Genomic DNA, 25,562 nt, shown 5'->3' with positions numbered 1-25,562 from the left:
TCATGAACAAAGAAGAAGAATTTAAACCTAGATAAAAAAAATTCTGGTAACACTTTACAATAAGGGTCCTTTAATTAATGTTAGTTAGTACATTATTAAGCATTAATTAACTGTTTACAGATACATTAACAAACAATTAATGTAGCCTATTAGTAAGCAGTTAATTAATGTTTACTACTCAAAGTTAGTTAATAAATTATTAAGTAATAATAAAGTTGAATAATGTACAATTAGTTATCATTATGTATGCATTAATTAACACATTAGTTTATATATTAATGCTTAATAATGTACTAACTAACGTTAATTAAGGGACCCTTATTGTAAAGTTTTACCAAAATTATTCTTCTTTTCCGTCAGTGTGTGTTTGGTTCAGGTCTGGAGCAGCTCTGAAGTGATTCGTAGCTGAATTAAAGCGTTAGTTTAAATCGTCTCAGCATCACAGTCTGATCTTCCCACTCTAGGGATTGGGATTTAAATGGAAGCACAAACTTTTAAGTATTAGATCTCACAGTTTTATTTGGATTCTGGTCACGGCTGTAAGAACAGAACCGGTCAAACAAGCTTTTGATTTTGCTGCTGCTTCTTTCTGGAACAATTGATTACTGTGTTTGTTTGTGTTTATGGTTGTAATCCTGTAATTATGTTTTGTGCTGCTTTAAATCTGAACTCTCCTCCTCTGTGTCTCTAACCCTCCTCTCCTCCATGTGCATTAATTTGTTTCCAACAACGAAGCCGGTGAGAAATCAGTCTATGGAGCGGTGGATAACGTTATTTATCATCTACCATGTTACCATGTGTATATCTGTGTAGTCTTATCTGTCATCAACAAGAGATCTAGGACTCTGGAGCTGGAGCTAAGGGACACACACTGCAAAAACTCAAAATCTTTCCAAGAATATTTGTCTTATTTCATGTCAAAATGTTTAATGTCTAGTCAAAACTCATCCCTTTCCACTAAAATAAGACTCATCACCTAAAAACGAACTTGTTTTTAGATCATTTTCACTTCCTTCAAACACATTTTCACTTGAAATAAGTAGAAAAATCTGCCACTGAAAGCAAGTTTTTTGCACTTGTAATAAGGAAGAAAAACTTGCTCCACTATCAGATTTTTCTACTTATTGCAAGTGAAAATACGATATAAGTGTCTAAAGACAAGCTGCTTATTATGTGATGAGTCTTATTTTAAGTATAATGAGATTTGTTTGGACTACAAATGACATTTTGACTAATGATAAGACGAATATTCTTGGTGAGATATTTGAGTTTTTGCAGAGCATGGAGCAGAGTTACTCTTAAACCAGGTTAAATAAAGGAAATATATGTAAGATAAGATAAGATAAAGTTGTTTTTTTGAAGGCTTAAAACTTCAATTGGACCAAATAAAGTGCATGTTTGACATTTAGCAGTTTCCATCTTCAGTTCCTTTTTGAGCAAAACTCATTTTAAGTTTAGTTCCACATGTGATGAGGATGTGACCATGAACATGAACATTGCAGGTGTTATTTATGGAACAGTTAAGTTTCCACTGTGAGGACGAAAAGAGGAAACTGTAGCAAATTCAGATAAAGACACAGAGAAAGAGTTTCTCCTCCGTCCTGCTGCAGTTAGCTCACACTCTGCCTGCAGACCTGACACATCAGTCATCCTCAGCTGCCGTCATCTCCTCTACTAGGGAAGACCGGGGACAGTAGCAACAGGGGATGGTTGCAACATGTCATTTTTCTCCAATCATGAACAAGCTAGAGTGATGATACTCACACTGCACATGCTTAGTTGGATTCCCCCCCTTGCAGAGAAAAATCAGTTGGATTCAAAAGATCCTCCAGGTTTTATTGCAAAAAAACTGTTTTTGAGGTATGAAAGAATTTTTTTCTTGAGCTTTGTTTTTGTTAAAACTGTTGTCACTCTTTTTGTGATTCTGCTCAAACTTATATGGTTTAAAGGAGTGATATGTTAACTTTAAGCTGATATGATTAGCATGTATCAAGAGCACTTTGTTTAGCTAGCACATGGGGTTTAATCATGGCTGACCAGACGTTGCAGCTGTCCCCGTGCAATATATGAATATAAAAACAGACCACAAAACACTGTTGTATTGCTAATATTAAAATGATGAGAGAATAAATGACAATGGCAATATAAAAGTTATTCCCTCACAAATTGTTCCATTCATCCTATGTCACTGAAAGTCTTTTTTTTCTCAATTTGAATATTTGACATCTGCACATGCAGCAATTCCTCCTCATCTAGACAAAGCTGATGAATAAATAACACTATAGAACTTACATTTTTGATAATAATCCTTTTACTAGACATGAAATATATTGTATTTGTAACATGTTGCAACTGTCCCCGCGCCTGGGGTCAGTTGCAACATCTGACTCCTTACACTCAAATGCAAATTGTGAAGAATGTGGATTCTGTAATCATCTATTACATTGTGTTGACTATTAACAGACAAATGTAAGTTTATTGTATAAACATTTGGTTTGTCTAATCCAAACCGTCTCTGAGTAAGAGAGCCTAATGCAAAAAGTGTTGCAACTGTCCCCGGTCTCCCCTACTGCTTTTCTCTTATTATTAAACCGTGACTCAGGAGAGGCGGCGATGAGGAGGTCATGACTCACTAGAGGGCAGCACGCCGCAAGAAATGAGGCCACACAGGAGGAGGAGGAGCAGAGTGTCAGTCAGACTCGTGAGCTGACGTGTTGTGAATGTGGAAACATCAGAGCTGCAGGATAATTGTTGTTCTGCACACTGAAGGATCTTCACCTGAGCCGACCACAAACCACAAGCTTCATGTTTATGGGAAAAAAAACAAACAAAAAAAAACCTTCGTCTTATTTACTCTGTTTGACGTTTCTGCGGTTTTTCAGTTGAATCATGCTCCAACGCTTCACTCCCAACTCTGATGAAACAGCTACACTGCAAAAACTCAAAATCTTTCCAAGAGTATTTGGATTATTTCTTGTCAAAATGTCTCATTTCTAGTCAAAACTAATCTCTTCCCCTTAAAATAAGACTTGTTTTCAGATCATTTTCACTGAAATAAGTAGAAAAGTCTGCCAATGAAAGCAAGTTTTTTGTGCTTGTAATAAGAAAAACTTGCTCCACTATCAGATTTTTCTACTTATTTCAAGTGAAAATATGCTTGAAAGAAGTAAGAAGTGTCTAAAAACAAGCTACGTTTTAATGTGATGAGTCTTATCTTAAGTAGAATTAGATTAGTTTTGACTAGAATTGACATTTTGACAAGAAATAAGACAAACATTCTTGGTAAGATTTTGATTTTGAGTTTTTGCAGTGTACTAACTGTGATATTGAGTGTTAACGTCTCTGCCCTGAGTACGTGACGTGAAGCCTCGATGCAGCTGCTGATCGCTGTGAGGGAATGTCACCTCCTCCTCCTCCTCTTCCTCCTCTACAGGGAGGTCAGGTAATCACCATGAGACTGGGTTCACCGGCTGATGCATCGCTAATTACTAATCTGATTCAAATCAAGTCTACACGCAATTATCCACTTCCAATAAACAGGTTCAGGTCGATGAGTCGTATCCTCTGTGGGTTCAAGGTCTCTGTTTGTTCATCACTGATGGACTCAAACCATCCACTCATTAACACCGGTTCAGGGATGATGAGTGGTCCGTTGGTCCACGACGGTTTGATTTCTACAAATTTTAATGATCCAACGCTAATGTTAATGAGTTAATTCAACATCTGGTTTATTGTAAAACCATTTAACTGATGCAGATCTAATAGGTTAATTAACATAAAAAGTACTGGGTAGATTTCAGATTTTGACCTATCGGTGGGAGTCATGAACGTCTGAACCAGAATTAATGCAGATCCATCCTGTACTGTATATGTTGAGATGTGTCAGTCTGAACCAATGAACTGGGGCTGTTCTGTGAATATGAAGAGTTTATTCATCAAGATAGGTCACAAAGGGGAGAAACTAATTCTCCAGTCAAAAATTGTCAAACAGTTCAGCAAATGGAAGATGAAATGATCTCCAAAAGACATAAAGTTAAACATGAAACACTCTTTTGCAGTTTAATCAATATCAGTGTATTATTTTAGTTTTCTACAGTTTTAGAGTGAAAAAGGGAAACAAGCGTTACAGAAAAACCACATGAATTTCACATGTGATTCCATGGGAAAGATGTGGTTCTGGCCCAATTCTATGTGAATCACATGTGAATTCCCATGTGATCAAATGTGTTACCATGTAGAGCACATGTGGAAAACATGTTATCACATGTGGAAAATTGGTTCACATGGGAATTCACATAAAATTGGGCCACAACCACATGGAATCACATGTGAAATTCATGTGTTTTTTTCTTTAAGGGTAAAGCAGCAGCCTGCAAAAGAATGGGAAACCCCGGAGACTTTGACCAAGGTATCAGACAAGATATTTATTATTTACACACTATTTACTAGCTACTAACTATGCAGGGGGCCCAAACCTTTGTTGAGGGCCCTTTTCCTTTTCTGTCTGAAAATGTAAAAGATGAAAATTTAAAAAAAAATGCTTAAAATGTAAAGGGAATGTGTCATCTGTAACTTAATGTCTTTTGGAGATCGTTTCATCATCTTCCTCTTGCTGAACTGTTCACATTAACAGACATTTTGATCAAGTGTCTCCCTCTACTGATTGACATCACCGCTACAGACTGTGTCATTCAGTGGTTTTCATAATAAATAAACTGATCCTGCAGCAGTTCACACACACACACACACACACACATCCAGCACCAGATCCAGTGTGAATGGTCCAAACCACATCAGATGACCTGATGAAGGTCAATAGACTGAAACGTTGACTAAATGACTAAATAAAAGAGCTTCAAGTGAGCGCGGGAGCAAGTGTTGTTTTTTTATGTTGAACTTGACTGGGGATCTGCTCCCAGCACCACCCAAAAGGAGAATGTGCATGCTGATTAAAGCAGAAGTAAGCGATCCGGTCGTTTTGGCTAATGCTGCGTTCCAGGTAGGCTTTTGAAACCGTAAATTACAGCTTCAAGTCACAACTTACGACTTTGTAGCGTTCCAGGCAACCCACTCGTGTTTTTCCGACCTGTTTTACCTGTGAAAGTCACTATAACGGCCACTCGTAACTTCCGACCCGTGAACTCGTACCAGATCGAACTGGTATGACTTCACAGGTCGGAAAAACACCAGTTACGAGTTTCCTTGAACGCACCATAACAGTCCTCGTCCCTACGTCGCCACATTCACGGCGTCCCTTGGCTGCACACACAGCCCTGCATGCCGTTCTCTCTCCTCACTGGATAAAAACTGTAGGATACGATAAATGTTTTCTCCTCGGCTCAGAGCAGAGCAGAGTGACTGACAGACCCGTGTTTCGGTCCAAACACTCTATGTAAGTGATTGCTGTCGGAAGATATAACTATTTAAGACTTATATTAACACAAATATATCACTTACTTCTGCTTTAATAAATGTATTCTATGATTACTTTTTCAACTCCAAAATGCTGTCCTTTCATTTAGAATACAATATATTAAACTGCATAATTTTTAATTAGAGACTGGAAAAACCAGTCCAGTATACTACAACTTTTGACTGGTAGTGTAACAACAACAGCAGCAGCCTTTCATGGGGTCCCTCAGATACCACACCTGACACGCTTGCCATGTGGCATCGATCGGCATATTTTGTTCTCGTGTTTAGTCGACTTCTAATGTTTGGAGTTTGGTTACGGCATAATCTAAAGTTTCCACTCTTCTTCTATGTTTGTGGTGTATGGTGTGTGTCCAGACCTGGTATATGTACTACAGCTTATTGAGTCATTTTCAGAAAGACACAGGACCTGTGTGGTTAATATGCAAACCTGAATATTTGCTTATTTTCGCAAGTCATGTCGTCATCGCAATGTTGAAGAGTGTCATCATCACACATCAGACATTTCTACAGACTGCTTGTTATTTAGTATTTTCAGGTCTAAAAGTGGAGTTCAAGCTTCAGTTACATGATTACATTTATTGGAAATGCATAATTTTTATCCGTCTGAATTATCCAAATAAAGGTGGTGGTGATCTGTATGCAATTGTCTCGGTCTCCTGTGTCCCACTTAAAGGGATAGTTTACCCAAAATTCAAATTTCACTCATTATCTACTCACCCTCATGTCGACTAAGGGCTGGGAGAATTTTCAGAGTCCTCCGTGCCTTCTCGGAGTTACGGGGGGTCCACGCAGCAGTATTTGTCCATATAATGGTTGTGAACGGTGCTCACTTTTCTTCGTCCAAAAAGACACACCAAAAAACATCCAAATACCTCCATACTGCTCATCTGTAATGTCCCTCTTGTATTGAAGCCCCGACATGAGAAATTGTTCCGCCGGTCAGTGACACAGGAAGAGCAGTGAACTGAGACACTGGGAGCTTCCGCTACAAACAAGCTTAAAATATATACTTATTTAATTTTTTTCGGAAACAATTTCTCATGTCGGGGCTTCAATACAAGAGGGACATTACGGACGAGCACTATGGAGGTATTTGGATGTTTTTGGGTGTGTTTTTTGATCGAAGAAAAGTGCGCCCCATTCACAACCATCATTTGGACAAATACCCCCCCGTAACTCCGAGAAGGCACGGAGGACTCTGAAAATTCTCCCAGCCTTTAGTCGACATGAGGGTGAGTAGATAATGAGGGAAATTTGAATTTTGTGTGAACTATCCCTTGGTTTATATTTTACATGTACATCACCATGGCATATCTGTTGTAATAATAGAATTTGCCTTTGATCAAACAGTATATCAAAAGGACCATATATTTTAAGCTTGTTTGTAGCGGAAGCTCCCAGTGTCTCAGTTCACTGCTCTTCCTGTGTCAGTGCAAATCACCGGCGGAACAATTTCTCATGTCGGGGCTTCAATACAAGAGGGACATTACAGATGAGCAGTATTGAGGTATTTGGATGTTTTTTGGTGTGTCTTTTTGGATGAAGAAAAGTGAGCACCGTTCACAACCATTATATGGACAAATACTGCTGCACGGACCCCTCGTAACTCCGAGAAGGCACGGAGGACTCTGAAAATTCTCCCAGCCTTTAGTCGACATGAGGGTGAGTAGATAATGAGTGAAATTTGAATTTTGGGTGAACTATCCCTTTAAATGTAATCTCTTAAATAAGAGAAATTAAACATGAAATCCAGTGTTGGTAAAGTATGCACATGGTCCTTTTGATATACTGTTTGATCAAAGGCAAATTCTATTATTACAACAGATATGCCATGATGATGTACATGTAAAATATAAACCAGTTTCTTTCCTGCTGTTTATCATGAATACTTCTAGACAGATGTTTACCAGTGTGTGGCAGTGGTGGGGACTTGAGGAGGATCTGACTTTATTATGGTCAACTCCCTTTAGAATTGCTTTTCAAACATCTTTGATAACTCTTGGGTTATATTTCTGACACAGTCCTGAATCCTGCAATATGTCAAATTACCCTCTCCTTCATAAAGAGTTTTCCATAGCTCTTGTCAGACCATGGAGGAACCTGACAATCTCCCACTTGAGTCAGTTCAGCATTCTGATGTATTTGTCTCTAACTATAGCCACTTTGCAGTATGGTGGGTGTGTTTCCTGATAACTATGGAGCATGTTCATGCAAGTAAATTCACAACTGTGGAAGCAAAATAAATAAGCTATGGTTACTGAGAATTTGTTCCTGGTTTCATAAATTCATCTGTGTCCTTTGCTGTAGGCTACACTTGACTTGACTCTCGAGTTATTTAATAACTGCGGGCATGTGTGTGCATGTGTGAAAAAGGTAGAGAGCAAAACTGACACACACACACACAAACAGTGGGGGCACAGAGATTCTGCAGAGTAGATACAGAAGTGGGGAAAATATGCATTTTTTTCACAAACTGATCAACAGAGAGCTTCAAAAAGACCTGATTAAAACAGTAAAAATGCAATAACAATGTTTCATGTTAAAAAGCAGTGCTTCTCCAACAGACACAGGATGTTAGGAGGTCAAGAGGAGCCAACCGGAGATTGGCCTTTTGATGCTGCTATGGCATTGCTAATGTCATTAGGCCTACAATAAACTGGGATGTATACAGAGCGTTGGTCCTCTTCCATTTGGGTTTCTCACACTACACCTCCATCTGGTTTGGTTTTTACCATCATGAAGGACCCACCCACTGACATTGGGAACTGTTTGTTTCCCTCCTCTCCGCTGCAGCACCAATCGAAGGGGGAGGATTGTGATGCTGCCCCGAAAACCCACAGGCATTCTATGTGTGTGGGTGGGGTGTGTGGTTTGGAGCAGTCTCAAATATCTCGAAAAAAAGACAATATTCGAGAAAAAGGCAGAGAGCAAAATTGCAGAGCGCAAAGAAGAAAGTTCGGGGTCTGCAGACATAAGGCAATGAGGTAGGTAAAAAGACGGTTTCAACTTTGTGCACTGACTTAGTCTTTTTTCCTTGTTGTGTGACACTGATCAAACCACATATGTAAAAATGTGCTCAGATAAAATTGTATTGTACTAAAGTAAATAAATAATGTTAACAGTTACTGATGTTTCTTCCTTTACTCCTCTGCAAAAACCAATTCATAATAACGTCATGGTTAAGAAGGAAAATGTGGAAAGAACAATGAAAGAAAATGTGAATGCATGTTTAGAGGACATCAGAGAGGCACATTTCAAATCATGTTATACCAGTGACTTATATGATGTTGCTTATCCACCTGCCTGTTAGTGGGGTTGACCAAATATCAACACCCACTACCACCTCAATAATAAGAAAAAAGAACAGTTATCAGCTTTCTTACAGTCAACAATATTTTAAAAGTACTAACCATATTTAAAGGTCTAAAAGCAGCTATTTGTTTTACGTAACTTTTTTTTTTTTTTAAAACATGTAAAACATTAATTGGATGAATCAGATTTTTTTATTTCCTTATCTGAATTGTCCCTAAAGAATCCATATTGGTCGGGCTCCCCTGTAGTTTCGACTGGCATCTTCAGGCTTCCTCAGAGGTGCCACCTGATGTTGCTGTGACCGGCCCGGTGAATCCGTGAAATTCACCTGGCCGATCAGGCCCCTTGCTGTCTGATTTTTTCTGAGGAGGGAGTCCTAGGTGTGGGACATCATGTACACCCCCTCATCCCGGTTGGTTAGGATTCCTAATTTCAGTGGCCCTGATTGTGTTTATGGTTTTCTGATGCTATCATTTTGGAGTTGTCCCAGTCCATGACGTGGTTATTTCTTTTACAGTAGCCCGATATGAAAGATTTTAGGTTATGTTGTTCCACTTTCTCTTTTATTTTTCTTTTGAGTCGTGCTGATGTTTCTTTTTCACATTCCTTTTGTTTTTCTTTCCTTCTGGTGATGCATGATCTGCCGGTCTCCCCTATGTTTTACTGCATGATCTTTTGTAGATTACTGTACATTGCGTTTTTTGTCTGGTTCTATTTTGTCCTGTTGGTGTACTGTACTTGAAGCTGTCGTAGCTTTGTATGTGGCTTGACTGCTGTGTTGGTTTGGTGTTTTTTCATTGGTCTTTGGATGGGTTCTATAATTCCTTGGTATAGTTACAATGTTTATGTTTTTGAGACATCAACTGGGACAATGGGGTGTACATGCTGTCTCACACCTGGGAGTCCTTCCTCCAGAGAACATTGGACAGGAAGAGGTGGGACCTGCCCGGTGGGTGGATGTAATGGATTCACCGGGCTGGTCACACCCTGACCAAGAGACAGGTGATAAGGAAACGTCTCAGCAACAGCAAGTGACACTTCTGAGGAAGACTGAAGAACAAGCCGAAACACGTCAGGTAAGTTTGTTTAACTGATATGGTTTGCTGAAAAGAAAACAAAATGTTATCAATTGAAAAAGATAACGTGAACTTGCTTGAACTAAGGTTGAAAGCTTTCAAAGCTGGCACATTTAAAAAGAAAGAGGTCTAAAAACATTTTTTTTTTTAAAACAAGAATGTAGTTGAGGTCCAAAGGTTGAAACATGGGGATGTGGTCCGGTGTTTAGCTCAGTTGTGCCCTACAACGCATTTTTGTCAAAAATGAGATTTTGACATTTTTGGGACTTTAAAGGTCTGCTACATCATGTGGATAAATATCTTGACTCAACATTATCTTATTTGGGATATATTTGCGGGTGGCTTTCACAGTAACTCCTGCTGGCTTGATTAACCAGTTGGTCCAATAATGTAAGACAGGAAATAAAGGAGCTGGCTTATTTCAGGAAGTAGTGGAGCTGTGCATAAAGCCCATTACAACAAAGGCACTCTGAGGTGAGGCCCAGAATTAGGGGAGGCAGCATTATAGTATGTGTTTCTGCTCTCTGAGAACATGTGCAAAAATAATAATGAAACAATAACAGTGAAGAAATAATTTAGTGAACTGAAATAAAAATAGAAATGAGTCTGACCATTTAAAAAACACAAACTGAATAAAAACTACAATGACTACAAAACTAATACAATTTAACCCTCAAACTCCAATTAGCCTAATACAGTACTGTCATTTTTTTCTTCTTGTAGACTGTAGCCACAAATGACCATGGCTGAGTACAAGCTAGAGGTGACAACTGGTGATGAGCAATATGCAGGAACATGGGATCACATATATGTCACTTTATTTGGAAATGAAGGACAGAGTAAGCGAACTGAGTTGGACAACTTTGGCCCTGATTTCAAAAAAGGAACAGTAAGTTGAACTATGTATTTTGATTATATTTTGAGTAAAACTCCTATACAGTATACTACCAAGTAACATAATGCACATTTTAAAACTGTACAATATTATGTTTTTGAATTTATTTTACTTTTTAAGTTTACCACTTAACATACAAACTTAACTGTATATATTTATATCATCCCCAACTTCCAGACAGGAACCTACACAGTAAAGACCAGTTCGTCCCTGGGGAAACTTCTGCTGGTCAAGGTGGAGAAAGATCCGTATCTCCTTCTCCCAGAGAATGAGTGGTACTGCTCCAAAATAGTGGTGACGACTCCAGAGGGAGATGTTGTTCTCTTCCCCTGTTACAGATGGATCTCCAGGGGAGAACTGGTGGAGCTCAGAGGAGGGAGAGGTCTGCTTCAAATTCCCCAGATCAAAAATCATAGATAATTCACATTTATATTTTTGTATATGTGTTTTTTTTAGCTTCTTAATAGTTGCAAATAAATTTGCCTGCTGTTACGTTCTGATCACCTCTCAGCCATGAAGGTCTTTGAGGAGGATCATCCCCTGTTGACTGACCACCGGAAAAAAGAGCTGACACTTAAAAAAAGCGTGTACCAGTAGGTTTGCTGTAGCACATGAACCCACAGCTGCAATTATGGTTGTGACAGAGTCTCATATGGAGGCATTTCACTCTCTGTAATTATGCTCATTTGTTTTTAAAGATGGAAGACCCTGGGTGAAGGACTACCCCACATCATCAACTTCAGTAAAATATCAGAGTTTCCAAATGAAATCTGTTTCCCTAAATCCAAATCAAGTGAAGTACTTTACTCAAAAATGATAACGTGCGTCCTTCAATTCTAATTGACACAACTGTGTTCCATGATGCACATGTCGTCTTTGTTTTCACACTTTTACCCTGTCTTTCTCAGTGGTGCTGAACTCAAGCTTAAGGGGCTGCTCGGATCTACGGAGAATTGGGAAAACATTGAGGACATGAAAAAGATCTTCTGGTTCAAAAAGACACCAATGTCAGGTAAGTTACTGTACATTTTCGGTTTTTCAGTTCTGCTGCTTAATACACAATTGTTATGTCACTGTTATGGTAATCAGGGTCACTGATAAGGGATCTAACAGTCCAAACAGCACACACTTAAAGAGGAACTATGCAGCATTTGAAGCTTTAACTATGCTACATTTTTACTTTAATTTAACATCTTTGGAATAATTGTGATGGTTTAATAAATGGATTATCTTGTTATGAGGGAGAATGGAGGCTCTCTGCCTTCCACGTGTCTGTCACTTATTGCGTCTCTTGGCTGAAAACCAACCTTGCAAGTTTGGAGCCACCGCCCCAGTGTCCCAACTCTCGTCTCTGCTCACCATGACACAAACGTTCCCCATCACCCGTAATCTCTTGTTTATGTCAACTACACAACTATGTCGTATCATCGTATTTGATATATAACGTTATCTACTGCTGTATTGATTGATTGATTCTCGCCATGCACATGGCCAGAAGGAGGGTTAGCAAAACAGCGGAAAAGCGACCTCTTGTAATGATGTTCCAGAATACATTTCATTTGTTCAAGTTACTTCTTAATAATATTGTTGTACATGGAAAGGTCTACAGCCTTAAATTTATTTTTTAGATTTTTTCATTTGAAAAATCCTTTAAATTAAGAACTATTTCCAGATTGTTTGTGCTTATACAGTGTTGATATTTGAGATGGAATGCAGTCAGAGCATTCACAATTTAATCTATCAAAATAAGTCAGTTGAATCTACAATCATGTTTTTAGATTATATTTGCAAATGGCTTCTCTTCCAGAGTATGTGGCAGAGCACTGGAAGGAAGACGACTTCTTTGGATATCAGTTTCTGAATGGAATCAACCCCAATATGATCAAGAAATGCTCAGAGCTTCCCCCAAACTTTCCAGTCACTGAGGAGATGGTGAAGCCATTTCTAGCAGAGGACAGCTCTCTGCAGAAGGAAATGGAGGTATGAAAGCAGAGCGGCTTTAAATGGCTGATAAGAGTCAGTTTATTCATTTAATGTCCTTACTTAAATCACAGTGGATTCCTGAACCCTGTTCTCTTGATTTACAACACATAGGTGCCACCTCTTGATGCCTTCAAAATGTTTTTCTTCTATCTTTGGTTAACATTACAGAAAGGCAACCTTTTCCTCTACGACCAAAAGAAGATGGATGGAATACCTGCAAGACTCTCCAATGGTGAACAACTGCATGTTACAGCTGGTCTCTGCTTGTTCTACTTGAACGCGGAAAATGAACTGATGCCAATTGCCATACAGGTATTTTCATGATACAGTGGATCAGTGACAGTATTTACTGTATGGTATCCAATTCAGCACAATCACTGATACACTAGTTACATGACAGTACAATCCACAGGGCATTAGTATGTTATCAGAATCTACTTTACTGAAATACAAATTAATGTGGATGCTTTTCATATCACATTTCAGCTGCGTCAACAACCCTCTGAGGACAATCCCATCTTTCTGCCCAGTGACTCAGAGACAGACTGGCTGCTGGCCAAGATGTTCATCAAAAATGCAGATGTCATGGATCATGAAGCAGTCCATCACCTCTTGAGGACTCACTTTCTGGCCGAGGTCTTTACTATAGCCACTCTTCGCTGCTTCCCTGTGATTCATCCACTCTACAAGGTATAACTAATTATCTGACTTTTACTGATTGATTTTTCACAATATTTTATGTCTGATATAGAGTTCATAGTGAAGAGGAGACAGGAAATGACCACTGACCCTTGACTGTAACTTCCATAGATAATTCCCAACTATTGAACTTCCAGTTTCAGTTAATACTGAAATCGTATGGTTACATGGTAACCTTGGTTCTCTGAGTGAAGAGACTGTCTCTCCACTCAGTTACATATTCCATATGTACGGGGTATGACCCCCGCTGCTTGTCAGGGCACGTGGATATTTCTTTAAGACACACCGGCTTGCCCGGCCACGCCCTATTGCGTAGCTATAAAGCGCCTGCGCCGGCGTGTAATCACTGATAGTTTGATCGAAACGTGTCTCCGAGCGGCCTAAGGACTGGAGAGACAGTCTCTTCACTCAGAGAACCAAGGTTACCATGTAACCATACGTTCTCCATCGTCTTGAGACTGTCTCTCCACTCAGTTACATATTCCATATGTACGGGATAGATCTTTAAGACACCCCGTGAGGAGACGGTGCAGCCACAATCCCACACCACAACGTGCAACACACGAACTATGTACAAATATACAATATATACAATTCACAGGAGAAGGCCCCGCAAGGCGCTAGGGCCAACGCTGAGAGGGAAAGGGCTGCCATGGAAGCCCGCAAGACGCAGGACTAACCCAAGGAGACCGACAATGGCCCCGCAAGACGCAGGGGCCAGCCTGGCCACAGAGCGGCCGCTCACTCAGCCTGCAAGACGCAAGGCCGAGGGGAGACAAATAAATGTGAGGTCGGGCCACGCCCAGCACACGCCGGAGCCTGGCCCATGTTGATGTTTGCCAGGACCCGCCGACACTGGGGGCCCTGTGAAGCCTCCAAGGGACCGCCACTATGGTCCCGTGGGACCCCTGCGGGCACAAATGCAAGCCCAGCAGACATCTCTGCACGGGCTGCATGTGAGAGGGGCCGCCCACACCATGGAACCCATGGTGCAGGCGGTCCCTCCACCACCAGACGAAGGCAGAGTCCCAAGTCAAACCATACCCCGGAAGGCAGACGGAGGAGGCTGGTTGGCCAGGGCCTGGTGGCTGTCAGGACCTTGGGGGACGCTCAGGGGACCCCTCAGCCCTGGCAGGTGGTCCTCGCCTCCTGCCCCGTCGGGGGTACCCACGCCGACGGGAAGCCTCCAACGCAGGTCTGAGATCCCCTTGCCATGTTGAGGCCTCTGGAGTTGGTGCCACTGGAGTTGGTGCCGGCTGAGACCACGAGACCATGTCTGTGGTACGCCTGGCAAGGCCCACTGAAACCTCCCTTGCACAGCGGCGGCCCTCCTGTGCCTGCTGCAACAAAGCAGTAGCATGGGGCCCAAACATAGCGGGAGGTTCCACCGGCACCTTAAGCAGGCAGTCTCTATCCTCTTGCTGCAGCAGGGATTGAGACAGCCACAGGTGGCGCCTAGCCACCCAGAAGGAAGCCAAAGCACAGCCTGCTGCCTCAGCCTGCTCCTTCATCACGGAGGAGAGGCATGAGGAGGCCGTCTGTAGCTCCCCCCCCACACTGGTGTCATCCTGAGCCTGCCGAGACAAGTCACGGAGGTAAAGAGACAGAATAGCCCCAGTGTTGGCCAACCGGGTCTGCACCGCCATAGCTTTATGTAGCTTAGCGAGCAGACTATCCATTCTCCTGCAGTTCTTGCTGGAGCAGGTGGCGATGCCAAGGATAGAGCTGGAGGGGGAAACCAGTGGGGTGAGGGTTCGGTCCACTGGGGGAAGTGTCCCACAAGCAACCTGGTCCCTGTCATGCATGTCAGAAAACCGGCGACATGCTGCAGACCACTTGTGGGTAGAAGTTGGGGAATGGAACTGCTGACACAGCAGTTCCTTAAAATCAAGCAGGAGGGGCACCTGGGTTGATGCAGGGCGCACCTCTGCATCCTCCTCAAACCTAGAGGACGTGGCCCTAGGATTTGCAGGGAGGGAAACCCCCAGAGCTCTGGAGGCCCTGTTCATTACCGCCTCAAAGCGGTGAGCTACCTCCCCCCTCGTGGCGTCGTCCACAGTTTGCTGCGCGCAAGAGAGGTCGTTGTCATCGGAGGAGGCGACCGTTTCTATATCCACATCCTCCTCCGCCTCTTCCTCCCTGTCCAACCCTGAAGACGGGGGCAGGAAAGAACTGAGCGGAGGCCGGATCACCATGGGCCGAAGGGGGAGCAGAGGAGTCTGCCAGACCCCTGAAGACTCCCCCCTCCCCTCCGAAGCTGCAGCCGTTCTGCCAGTTTTCCGCCTCGGCCCCTCAGAAACCTGAGGGCCTGAGCGTTTTGAGGCAAAGAAACGACACCGAGCCTCCCTAGTATGTGTAGGGTTGCCACCTTGGATTTGTGAAAAAAAGGGACCAAATGTGTATTTTATTTATTTTAATTTTATCTTTATTTAAGGAGGACGATGCACGTCCTATGCACGTTAATGAAGATAATACAATGTAATAAAATGTTGCGCTGGGCCGGGCTGGGTCCTGAGTTACCCCAGCCTTGAAATATTTGAGTCCAGCAGCCATGTCCACACACTAAAACAAAGAGAGAGACATCACAGGTGTAAGGAGTTATGCAGTGGAGGATATGAAAAGAGCAAACTTGCCTGGCAAAAACTAAGTTAACTACTAAGTTATCTGGGGTCTCATTTATAACCGTTGCGTACGCACAAAACGGGCCTGAAAATGGCGTACGTGACACGCCAAGGTTGTGATCTATAAAAAACAAACTTGATGGGAGAATGTGCGCAGCTCTAAGCAAACTCTGACCTATGCGTACATATGGTTTGGTCGATCCTACGAACAGTTTTTTAAATGAGACCCCAGGACTGTACTAAGTTGTAGGACTCCCTGTAACCTCTCTTGTACCTTTGTTGTCCTCTTGACACAGGTTGTCTCCTTGGCACAGATGTTCTTGTCTCTGCTGCATTCCTTCTGGTTGGACTCCTTGGTCTGCTGCTGCCATCCTCTACATTAAATATATTATAAATAAAGAAAAAAGAAAAAGATTGAAACATGATTGGATATCCTAATATACTAAGTTGACAGTTCTATCACTCTCTATTTCCTTGCTTACCCATTTGTCTATCTGTCTCTGATTCTCTCCCTGATAGAGATGGTCTTGACCCTGATACAGATGTTCTTGTCTCTGCTGCATTCCTTCTGGTTGGACTCCTTGGTCTGCTGCTGCCATCTTCTACATTAAATATATATTATGAAAGAAAAAATAAATAGATTGAAACATGATTGGACATGGAAATATACTAAGTTGACAGTTCTATCACTCTCTATTTCCTTGCTTACCCATTTGTCTATCTGTCTCTGATTCTCTCCCTGATAGAGATGGTCTTGACCCTGATACAGATGTTCTTGTCTCTGCTGCATTCCTTCTGGTTGGACTCCTTGGTCTGCTGCTGCCATCCTCTACATTAAATATATATTATGAAAGAAAAAATAAATAGATTGAAACATGATTGGACATGGAAATATACTAAGTTGACAGTTCTATCACTCTCTATTTCCTTGCTTACCCATTTGTCTATCTGTCTCTGATTCTCTCCCTGATAGAGATGCTCTTGACCCTGATACAGATGTTCTTGTCTCTGCTGCATTCCTTCTGGTTGGACTCCTTGGTCTGCTGCTGCCATCCTCTACATTAAATATATATTATAAATAAAGAAAAAAGAAACAGATTGAAACATGATTGGACATCCTAATATACTAAGTTGACAGTTCTATCACTCTCTATTTCCTTGCTTACCCATTTGTCTATCTGTCTCTGATTCTCTCCCTGATAGAGATGCTCTTGACCCTGATAGAGATGTTCTTGTCTCTGCTGCATTCCTTCTGGTTGGACTCCTTGGTCTGCTGCTGCCATCCTCTACATTAAATATATATTATAAATAAAGAAAAAAGAAACAGATTGAAACATGATTGGACATCCTAATATACTAAGTTGACAGTTCTATCCATCTCTGTTTCCTTGCTTACCCATTTGTCTATCTGTCTCTGATTCTCTCCCTGATAGAGATGCTCTTGACCCTGACACAGATGTTCTTGTCTCTGCTGCATTCCTTCTGGTTGGACTCCTTGGTCTGCTGCTGCCATCCTCTACATTAAATATATATTATAAATAAAGAAAAAATAAATAGATTGAAACATGATTGGACATGCAAATATACTAAGTTGACAGTTCTATCACTCTCTATTTCCTTGCTTACCCATTTGTCTATCTGTCTCTGATTCTCTCCCTGATAGAGATGCTCTTGACCCTGACACAGATGCTCCTGACCCTGACAAAGATGCACTTGACCCTGCGCACACTCTGGCCTCATTTGTCTGCTGCTGTCCCTTTCTATTTTGAATACAAATTTTAAAAAACACAGATGAAAACATGATTGGATCAATTTGTATTATAATACAGTATAAACAACATTTTGACTTAATGAATTTGGTCTCCCACTCACCTATTTTTCCATCTGTATTTGGCATCCCCTTTTGCTGCCTCCAGTAGTCCATGCTGTTTCTCGACAAATGCTTTGAACTCCAAGCATGATACCTTAAAGTTTAGTCTGACTTGAAGTTCTGCTTTCACCAAGCCCACTGACATCCTGTTCCTCTTGTCTGACCAGACATCTTCCATGTGGCTAAACACACGCTCAGCATAAGCATTACTGACTGGTACAGAAAACACAAAAGATACCACTTTATACAGTTCAGTTGCAGCTTTCTCCTTCTTGAAAAAAAACGCCCATTTCTTGTCTGGTGCCAGGTCTTCTGGGATGAATTCAAATACACTGTTCAGTACAGTGTAGTCCTGGTACAGTTGATCTTGGTCTATTTGCAGAGCTAGTTTGTTGATCAGTCCTTCCAGTGCATCCCACTCCATTGGGCCACTTAGTTGTAGACAACTAGTGTGAGACAAAACTGGGTCATTAAAATCAAAGTTGGCCTCCAGATACTGAACTGCTCTCTCAAAGAAGCAGTCAGCCAGTTTTTCAAACTTTTTTTGTTCTCGTTCACTCAGTTTACGGGTTGCTTGTTTTGTTTTGTGGCCATAAAACTTGTCTGCCCGGCGCAACCTTAATTGCCTACGCAGTCGACTCATCACTTCATGCACATCGAGTAGAGTAGCAGTCTCATTTTCCAACTTGAGTATTGCACAATTAAACTCTTGCATGACGTTGTGGAGAAACAGCAGGACACACTCACACACTGTCACCTCATCATCATCACTGCTGTTGGCGTCAGCATCAGGACCACTTTTGCAAAAAGCCTTCCAAATAATGTCAGGACAGTCCGCTCTTCCCAGTGACAAAAAATAACATTTAAGGCCAGGCCAACATTCCAAGATCCGCTGAATTGCAGGCAACAGAGATAACCAACGGGTTGGTACATGCCTCAGTATCTCTTTGTACTGTATTGAAGTAAACTTGCAAAACTCCTTCAGAGAGTCTGCTCGTTTAGCTGAGCATGAGAATTCACTGTAGATTTTTAAGACAAGAGCTTCAGCATCATAACCTGCAGCGCTGAGAATTCTATTTGCATTTTTCAGAGTGTTGTGGACCAAGTGACATTTGCAGTTTCCCTTCATGATGTGTGGATTGACTTCCTTCAGTTTTTGGAAAACTGAGTTATGCTTGCCGAAATTTACAGATGCATTGTCAGCTCCATATGCACTAATCTGACTTACACGCAGGCCGTTTTTTTCTGTAATATCCACAATTTGCTGATAGATAGCACTGCTGGTTTCATGGGGGTCCTCGTAAAATTCCACCAGCCCACATTTAACACCCTCCTCTGCATGAAAATACTGAACTGTATATGGATACAGTTTTGCGTTGCCCGAGTTTGATGCGTCAGAACAGACAGAAAAATATGGTGCATCTTGCAGTTCTGTGACTAAATGCTCCTGACTGTAAGGAGCTAGGACATTTTGAACTAAAGTCTCACTTTTTGTTCTTCCACATGACATTTTTGTGGCGATACTAGAACCATTAAAGATCTTCGCACTTACTTTATTGCCACAATCCATGGATAAGTAGCTGTGTCCGTGTTTCACTCCATGGTAAACACTGGTGAGCTCTGCCACTGCAATCTTGTCTTCCTCCAGTGAACCTTTTTTGGTCATAAAAGTTGCAATGGCTGCCTGTTTTCGTTTGTTTGATACTACACCTTGGTGCTTTTTTGTTTTTGCGTGGATTTCCAATGCGTTTTTTTCCTTCATATTTTACCGATATTTTTGCCGGACACAGAATGCAATGGGCAGAAAAAAGGTCACCCTCAGTCGGCCGAATCCATTCAAACTGCGAACATTTCGCCCAGTCAGGATTGTAACGAGTGTACCTTTTTTTTCGTGCTGGTGGCTTGCATGTACCGTCTCCTTCCTCATCAGTCGTCTCTCCCATTTTAAATAAAACGCCAAAACTTGTGAAAAGCAGAGGAAGCCTTGACGACTCTCACACAACACGGAAGAGATCAGGAACGTGGCGCGCACCTAGACCTAGGCGCGCAAAGGAGCCGAGGAGGAGGTATCGCGTGATTTGATGCGTGACTTAGGCTACGGGAAGAAAACAGAGACATGTAATGGGAGTCTTGCAAAACGAACGAAACCAAATACAGTTTTTACATCCCCCCCCCCAAAAAAAACGGGACAAAACGTGTCCCGGGAGAGATTTAATTTTTTCCGGGACAGCTGATGAAAAAAGAGAACAATTCTGGGAAAAACGGGACGGGTGGCAACACTAAGTATGTGGGGGCAGAATAAAACAGTCCATGCATGATTGAGGTTTCTCACTTGAGGCCAAGGCATGCTCATGCCCCAAACAAAGCACGCAACTATCATGCCCATCCTCTAGGGGCATGGCCACCCCACAGCCCACACAGCAATAGCCCTCCTGGCTTGCCATACTGCCCAGGACCGGAAACAGGAAGTACCGCACTTCCTGTTTACAGGTAGCCTGTAGCACCGCGGCTAACTTTGCTTTTTTTATTTTATTTGCTTTTGTGAGTGTACTTTGCGTGCCGGCCCTGTGGGAACCGTACACTTATGATGGGGTGAGAGTGCTCGGACTGTTGGAGAAGGGAGACAGACGTTCGCCGCCGGGCGCGTCAGCCCGCGAGCCGCGGGCAATACGCCGGTGAGGGAACACTGCCGAGGCCGGCCCGGGAGCCAAAGAGCTCCGGCTCAGCCACACAGACGATGTTCGCCGTGAATCCACCCGGCGCGTCAGCCCGCGAACCGCGGGCAATACGCCGATGGAAGACACTGCCGACCCGGTCAGTACTCAACCACCAAGCGCGTCAGCTCACGAGCCGCGAGCGATACGCCGGGAGAACACAGCCACCGCCGCTGGGAGCCAGAGGACCTCCGGCCGGACCAGACAGGCTATGGTTTTCTTTCTTTTTGAAAAGAACAGACAGAAAGAGCTTCGGATACAGCAATCCAGGGAGGCTGCCAGTGACAGACGCCCCGACTCACACAGGTAAGCGGATTTACTGCTATATCTATCGCTCCTCTCTCAGTATTAATTTCTCGGATTGTGAGACACAGCACCCTGACGTACAACGTGGAGATCTAACTATCAGTGATTACACGCCGGCGCAGGCTCTTTATAGCTACGCAATAGGGCGTGGCCGGGCAAGCCGGTGTGTCTTAAAGAAATATCCACGTGCCCTGACAAGCAGCGGGGGTCATACCCCGTACATATGGAATATGTAACTGAGTGGAGAGACAGTCTCAAGACGATGGAGAACACATATTTTACTGTAATATTTCAAACTAAAAGAAATGCATTATGTAGAATTGTAGAAAAGACAACCAATTATATAGGAAAACAACAAGACTTCACTTGCTATGGATTAATTGAATGTCAAACCAGAGACCAAGATTCTTTAGAGTTGATGTGAAACATGCAAAACCTGCTGCATGTTGAAACTTGTATTCAGATATTTCAAAGGAGGTTAAATCGAAAGCAACTGGACTTAGTTATTTGTCTAGGACAAATAACCTAGACAAATAACTAAGTCCAGTTGCTTTCGATTTAACCTCCTTTGAAATACTATGACCTGGGCAAATGAGAATATGCACCGGCTTCTTGTATTCAGATACATTTAAAGTACAGACCCAGCACAAGACTTCACCTTTTTCTGACTTTGTCCTTTATAAGATTCAGGGGATACTGTATGCTATTCTGTTATCTCAATCCCCACACTACGGTATCCTGTATGCGCGCGCACACACACACACACACACACACAAACACACACACACACACACACACTGGGTACTTGGCATTTACATTAAGATTCTCTCTTCACTGAGCCACTGAAGTTTACTGACGTCACTCACTTTCTTGATGTGACTGTCACTTGTTCATTACTAAGTCATTTTGGATAAAAGCGTCTGCCAAATAACTGAATGAAATTGTGAATATAAACATTATTCTTTTGGTCTGTACAGCTGTTGATTGCCCACTTACGGGGCACTCTGGACATAAATATGTCAGGCCGTGATTCTATTTTTGGACCTGATGGGATCATAAATAAGGTAAACACACACCTCTAACCCTAACCCTAATTTTTTCAATGTAGTTTCCGGGTTTGATTTTACTTAAAAAAACTTTTCTGATGGCTTTTGTCTCTGCATTACTGATTATCAGAGTTCACTGGGGTATAAGGGGCTGGATGAACTCATGAGAAGAGGTCACTCTGAAACAACCTACAGCTCCCTCTGTCTGCCAGAGAACATCACTGCACGAGGACTGGAGTCAATTCCCAACTTCTACTACAGAGATGATGGACTTAAGCTGTGGAACATCATCAACAGGTAACTTTTAATTCCAGAAAAACTATTATGCAAATGTAATTATTATATACAATTCATCACATTGTTTCATGTTTACAAGCTTCGTGAGGGCAATGGTGGAGCACTACTATCCCTCAGATAATGAAGTCCGTAAGGACACTGAGCTGCAGGACTGGGTCAGTGAGATATTCACCAAAGGCTTTTGGGGAAATAAAGCTTCAGGTATTTAGCCACATTCTAGAGCAATCTGTTGTTAATACAACCTGAATATATAGTGGCCTATAGCATAATGCAATGTTTCACACAGGTTTTCCAGAATCCTTCAATACTGTGGAGGAGGTGATCAGATTCATCACCATGGTGATCTTCACAGTGTCAGGTCAACATGCTGCTGTCAATAATGGACAGGTGAGGCAGAGTAAATAGTTAGGAAGATGCATTAATAATACGGATCAGATCTATGAACTCTCAGATCTACAAACTGCTTGATCCATTACAATTGTGTGTCTTAAAATGTTTTCCATATTTTTTAATATTTAATTCAGTTGATGAAATTAGATATTGATTTATGTTGCCACCACCCAACAATACAAAACAGAATATAAATGTAAATAAAAAATTTGAATCTTTTTCCGTAATTTAGTTTGACTACCACTGGATACCCAATGGCTCACTCCTGCTGCACAAAGCTCCTCCAACCACGAAGGGACAGTCAAGCATGGAGTCAGTTTTGAAGATCCTCCCAAATGTTGGAGAAACTGTCAGCTTTGCAGCGATGGCTCGGGTGCTGGCAGAAAAATATAATAATGCTGTAAGTTTGCTGTTTACAAATATTTACAAGGTATTGTACAGTCATTATGGCATATCCATGCTGCCTTTGTGTACCACAAAATAATGTAAATCTACTTTTATGTCTTTGTATATTTCACTTTCTCAGGTTTTCTTGGGTTGCTACCCTGAGGAGCGATTCACTGAATCTGCACCTAAGCAGATAATCAAGGATTTCCAAGCAGAGCTGTCCAACCTCAGTAAAGAAATTGCAAAAAGGAACGCAAAGCTTAAAGTGCCCTACACATACCTGGACCCTGCTGAGATCGAGAACAGTATAAATATTTGAGAAAGACTGAGGCAATAACACTGTGCTATCTGATTGTATCCATAACACCTGCATTGCATGCTGGGAGGTGTGTTATGATTTGAATTTGACTGTAGGTACAATAGCTGAGATGATACAGTTAGTTGGCCTAGTGGGGCAAGGGGACTAGATTTAAGTTGGATCATGATCATGATGGTCTATTTTGAGGCAACTTGTAGACTTATTGTTTGTTGAGCAGAAACATCAATGATTACAACAGGCTGTGAAATATTAAACATTGGGTAAAGTTTTCTGCATAGTGTCCTACTTTTCCTTGATTTTGTTGCTTTAGACGTTTACAAATGCAGGACACACTTTCTTATACTATATTTCTTCTAGGTTTTGTGCTTTAAAATTATTTGGATCACAACTTTGGGTTTTCCCCTTTGTGGCTATTTTGTCCAATAGAACTTCAGGAATGCTGAAAGTAAAGATGAATTAGGTTACGGTGTAATGGTGCGTTCCAGGCAGGCTTTTTAACCCGTAAGTCACGACTTCAAGTCACCAGTTACGAGTTTGTAGCGTTCCAGGCAAGTTACGAGTTACGAACTGGGAACTGGGAGTAGATCGATCTAGTACGAGTTCACAGGTGGGAAGTTACGAGTTTGACTGTACGTTCTAACGGGTAACCATAGGAACAGGTCGGAAAAATACGAGTTACGGGTTGCCTGGAACGCACCATAAGCACATGCAAACACACACTTAACAAAAAACATAGAATTCCATGGTATTATTCATTTTTTTGTGTCAAGGCTGAAATTATAGCTTGTATATAGTATATGACTGTGCAGGGGGCACTAGAGTGCTTACCATGAAGGCTGATTTCCTGTCACTATAGAAAAAAGGCAATTAAAGCAGAAGTAAGCGATATTTTTGTGTTAATATAAGTCTTAAATAGTTAAAGCAGAAGTAAGTGGTCCGGTCGTTTTCGCTAATGCTGCGTTCCAGGCTGGCTTTTGAAATCGTAAATTACAGCTTCAAGTCACAACTTACGACTTTGTAGCGTTTCAGGCAACCCACTCGTGTTTTTCCGACCTGTTTTACCTGTGAAAGTCACTATAACGGCCACTCGTAACTTCTGACCCGTGAACTCGTACCAGATCGAACTGGTACGAGTTCACGGTCGGAAAAATACGAGTTTCCTTGAACGCACCATAACAGTCCTCGTCCCTACGTCACCACATTCACGGCGTTCCTTGGCTGCACACACAGCCCTGCATGCCGTTCTCTCTCATCATTGGATAAAAACTGTAGGATACGATAAATGTTTTCTCCTCGACTCAGAGCAGAGCAGAGTGACTGACAGACCCGTGTTTCAGACCAAACACTCTATGTAAGTGATTGCTGTCGGAAGATATAACTATTTAAGACTTATATTAACACAAATATATCACTTACTTCTGCTTTAATAGAGGAGAAAACTTTTCTCGTATCCTACAAGTTTTATCCAATGAGGAGAGAGAACGGCATGAAGGGCTGTGTGTGCAGCCAAGGGATGCGCCTGAATGTGGTGACATAGGGACGAGGACCAATAGGCCTAGATCCATGACGAGGGCGGGGGCTGCTAACTCCATCGGCTGACAAGACGTTATGGTGCGTTCAAGGCAACCCGTAACTCGTGTTTTTCCGACCTGTGAAGTTGTACCAGTTCGATCTGGTACGAGTTCACGGGTCGGAAGTTACGAGTGGCCATTATAGTGCACTTTCACAGGTAAAACAGGTCGGAAAAACACGAGTGGGTTGCCTGGAACGCTACGAAGTCGTAAATCGTGATTTGAAGCTGTAATTTACGGTTTCAAAAGCCTGCCTGGAACGCAGCACTAGCCAAAACGACTGGATCGCTTACTTCTGCTTTAAATGCATGACAAAAAATTAATAAATAAATAAACTTTAAAAAAAAAAGTAACTGGAAAACTTGTTCATTTATCGTTGATGAGTTATCATTGTGCTATATTGTAATCCTTGTCTAATCCTGGGTTAGACAAACCCTATGGTGATTCTTACAAAGACTAAAGAGGACTAGTGGGGAGGGTTTGAAGTGTGGGTGGACTGGGTACCTATAATGTTTGTAATCACTTTGATGCAGCTACCCTATCTTTGTGAACACTTTTATTTTCAATATACGCTGGTTGCTTTAAAGGAAAATCAATAAAAATTGTTGAAATTAAAAGTAACTGGGAAAAAAATGACTGT

At 41.9% G+C, this 25,562-nt stretch overlaps 1 protein-coding gene across 1 annotated transcript; it reads left to right on the top strand.

Annotated features, from left to right (window-relative positions):
- The first annotated feature begins 8,344 nt into the window (after positions 1-8,344).
- On the top strand, positions 8,345-23,553 carry LOC146961188 (hydroperoxide isomerase ALOXE3-like). Its single transcript, XM_085770978.1, has 15 exons — positions 8,345-8,420; positions 10,548-10,713; positions 10,897-11,101; positions 11,231-11,312; positions 11,418-11,540; positions 11,628-11,731; positions 12,527-12,699; positions 12,871-13,014; positions 13,189-13,392; positions 21,890-21,976; positions 22,089-22,255; positions 22,335-22,456; positions 22,542-22,642; positions 22,878-23,045; positions 23,172-23,553. Exons 2-15 carry the CDS (start codon positions 10,561-10,563, stop codon positions 23,349-23,351), a joined length of 2,013 nt encoding a protein of 670 aa, XP_085627104.1. The 5' UTR covers positions 8,345-8,420; positions 10,548-10,560; the 3' UTR covers positions 23,352-23,553.
- The last annotated feature ends 2,009 nt before the right edge of the window (positions 23,554-25,562 follow it).

This window comes from Trachurus japonicus, chromosome 24 (assembly GCF_045865225.1).
Source record: "Trachurus japonicus isolate A0001 chromosome 24, Traja_1.0".
Taxonomy (NCBI): Eukaryota; Metazoa; Chordata; class Actinopteri; order Carangiformes; family Carangidae; genus Trachurus; species Trachurus japonicus.
Note: the sequence above shows the minus strand (reverse complement) of the source record. Positions and strands in the feature narration are given on the sequence as shown.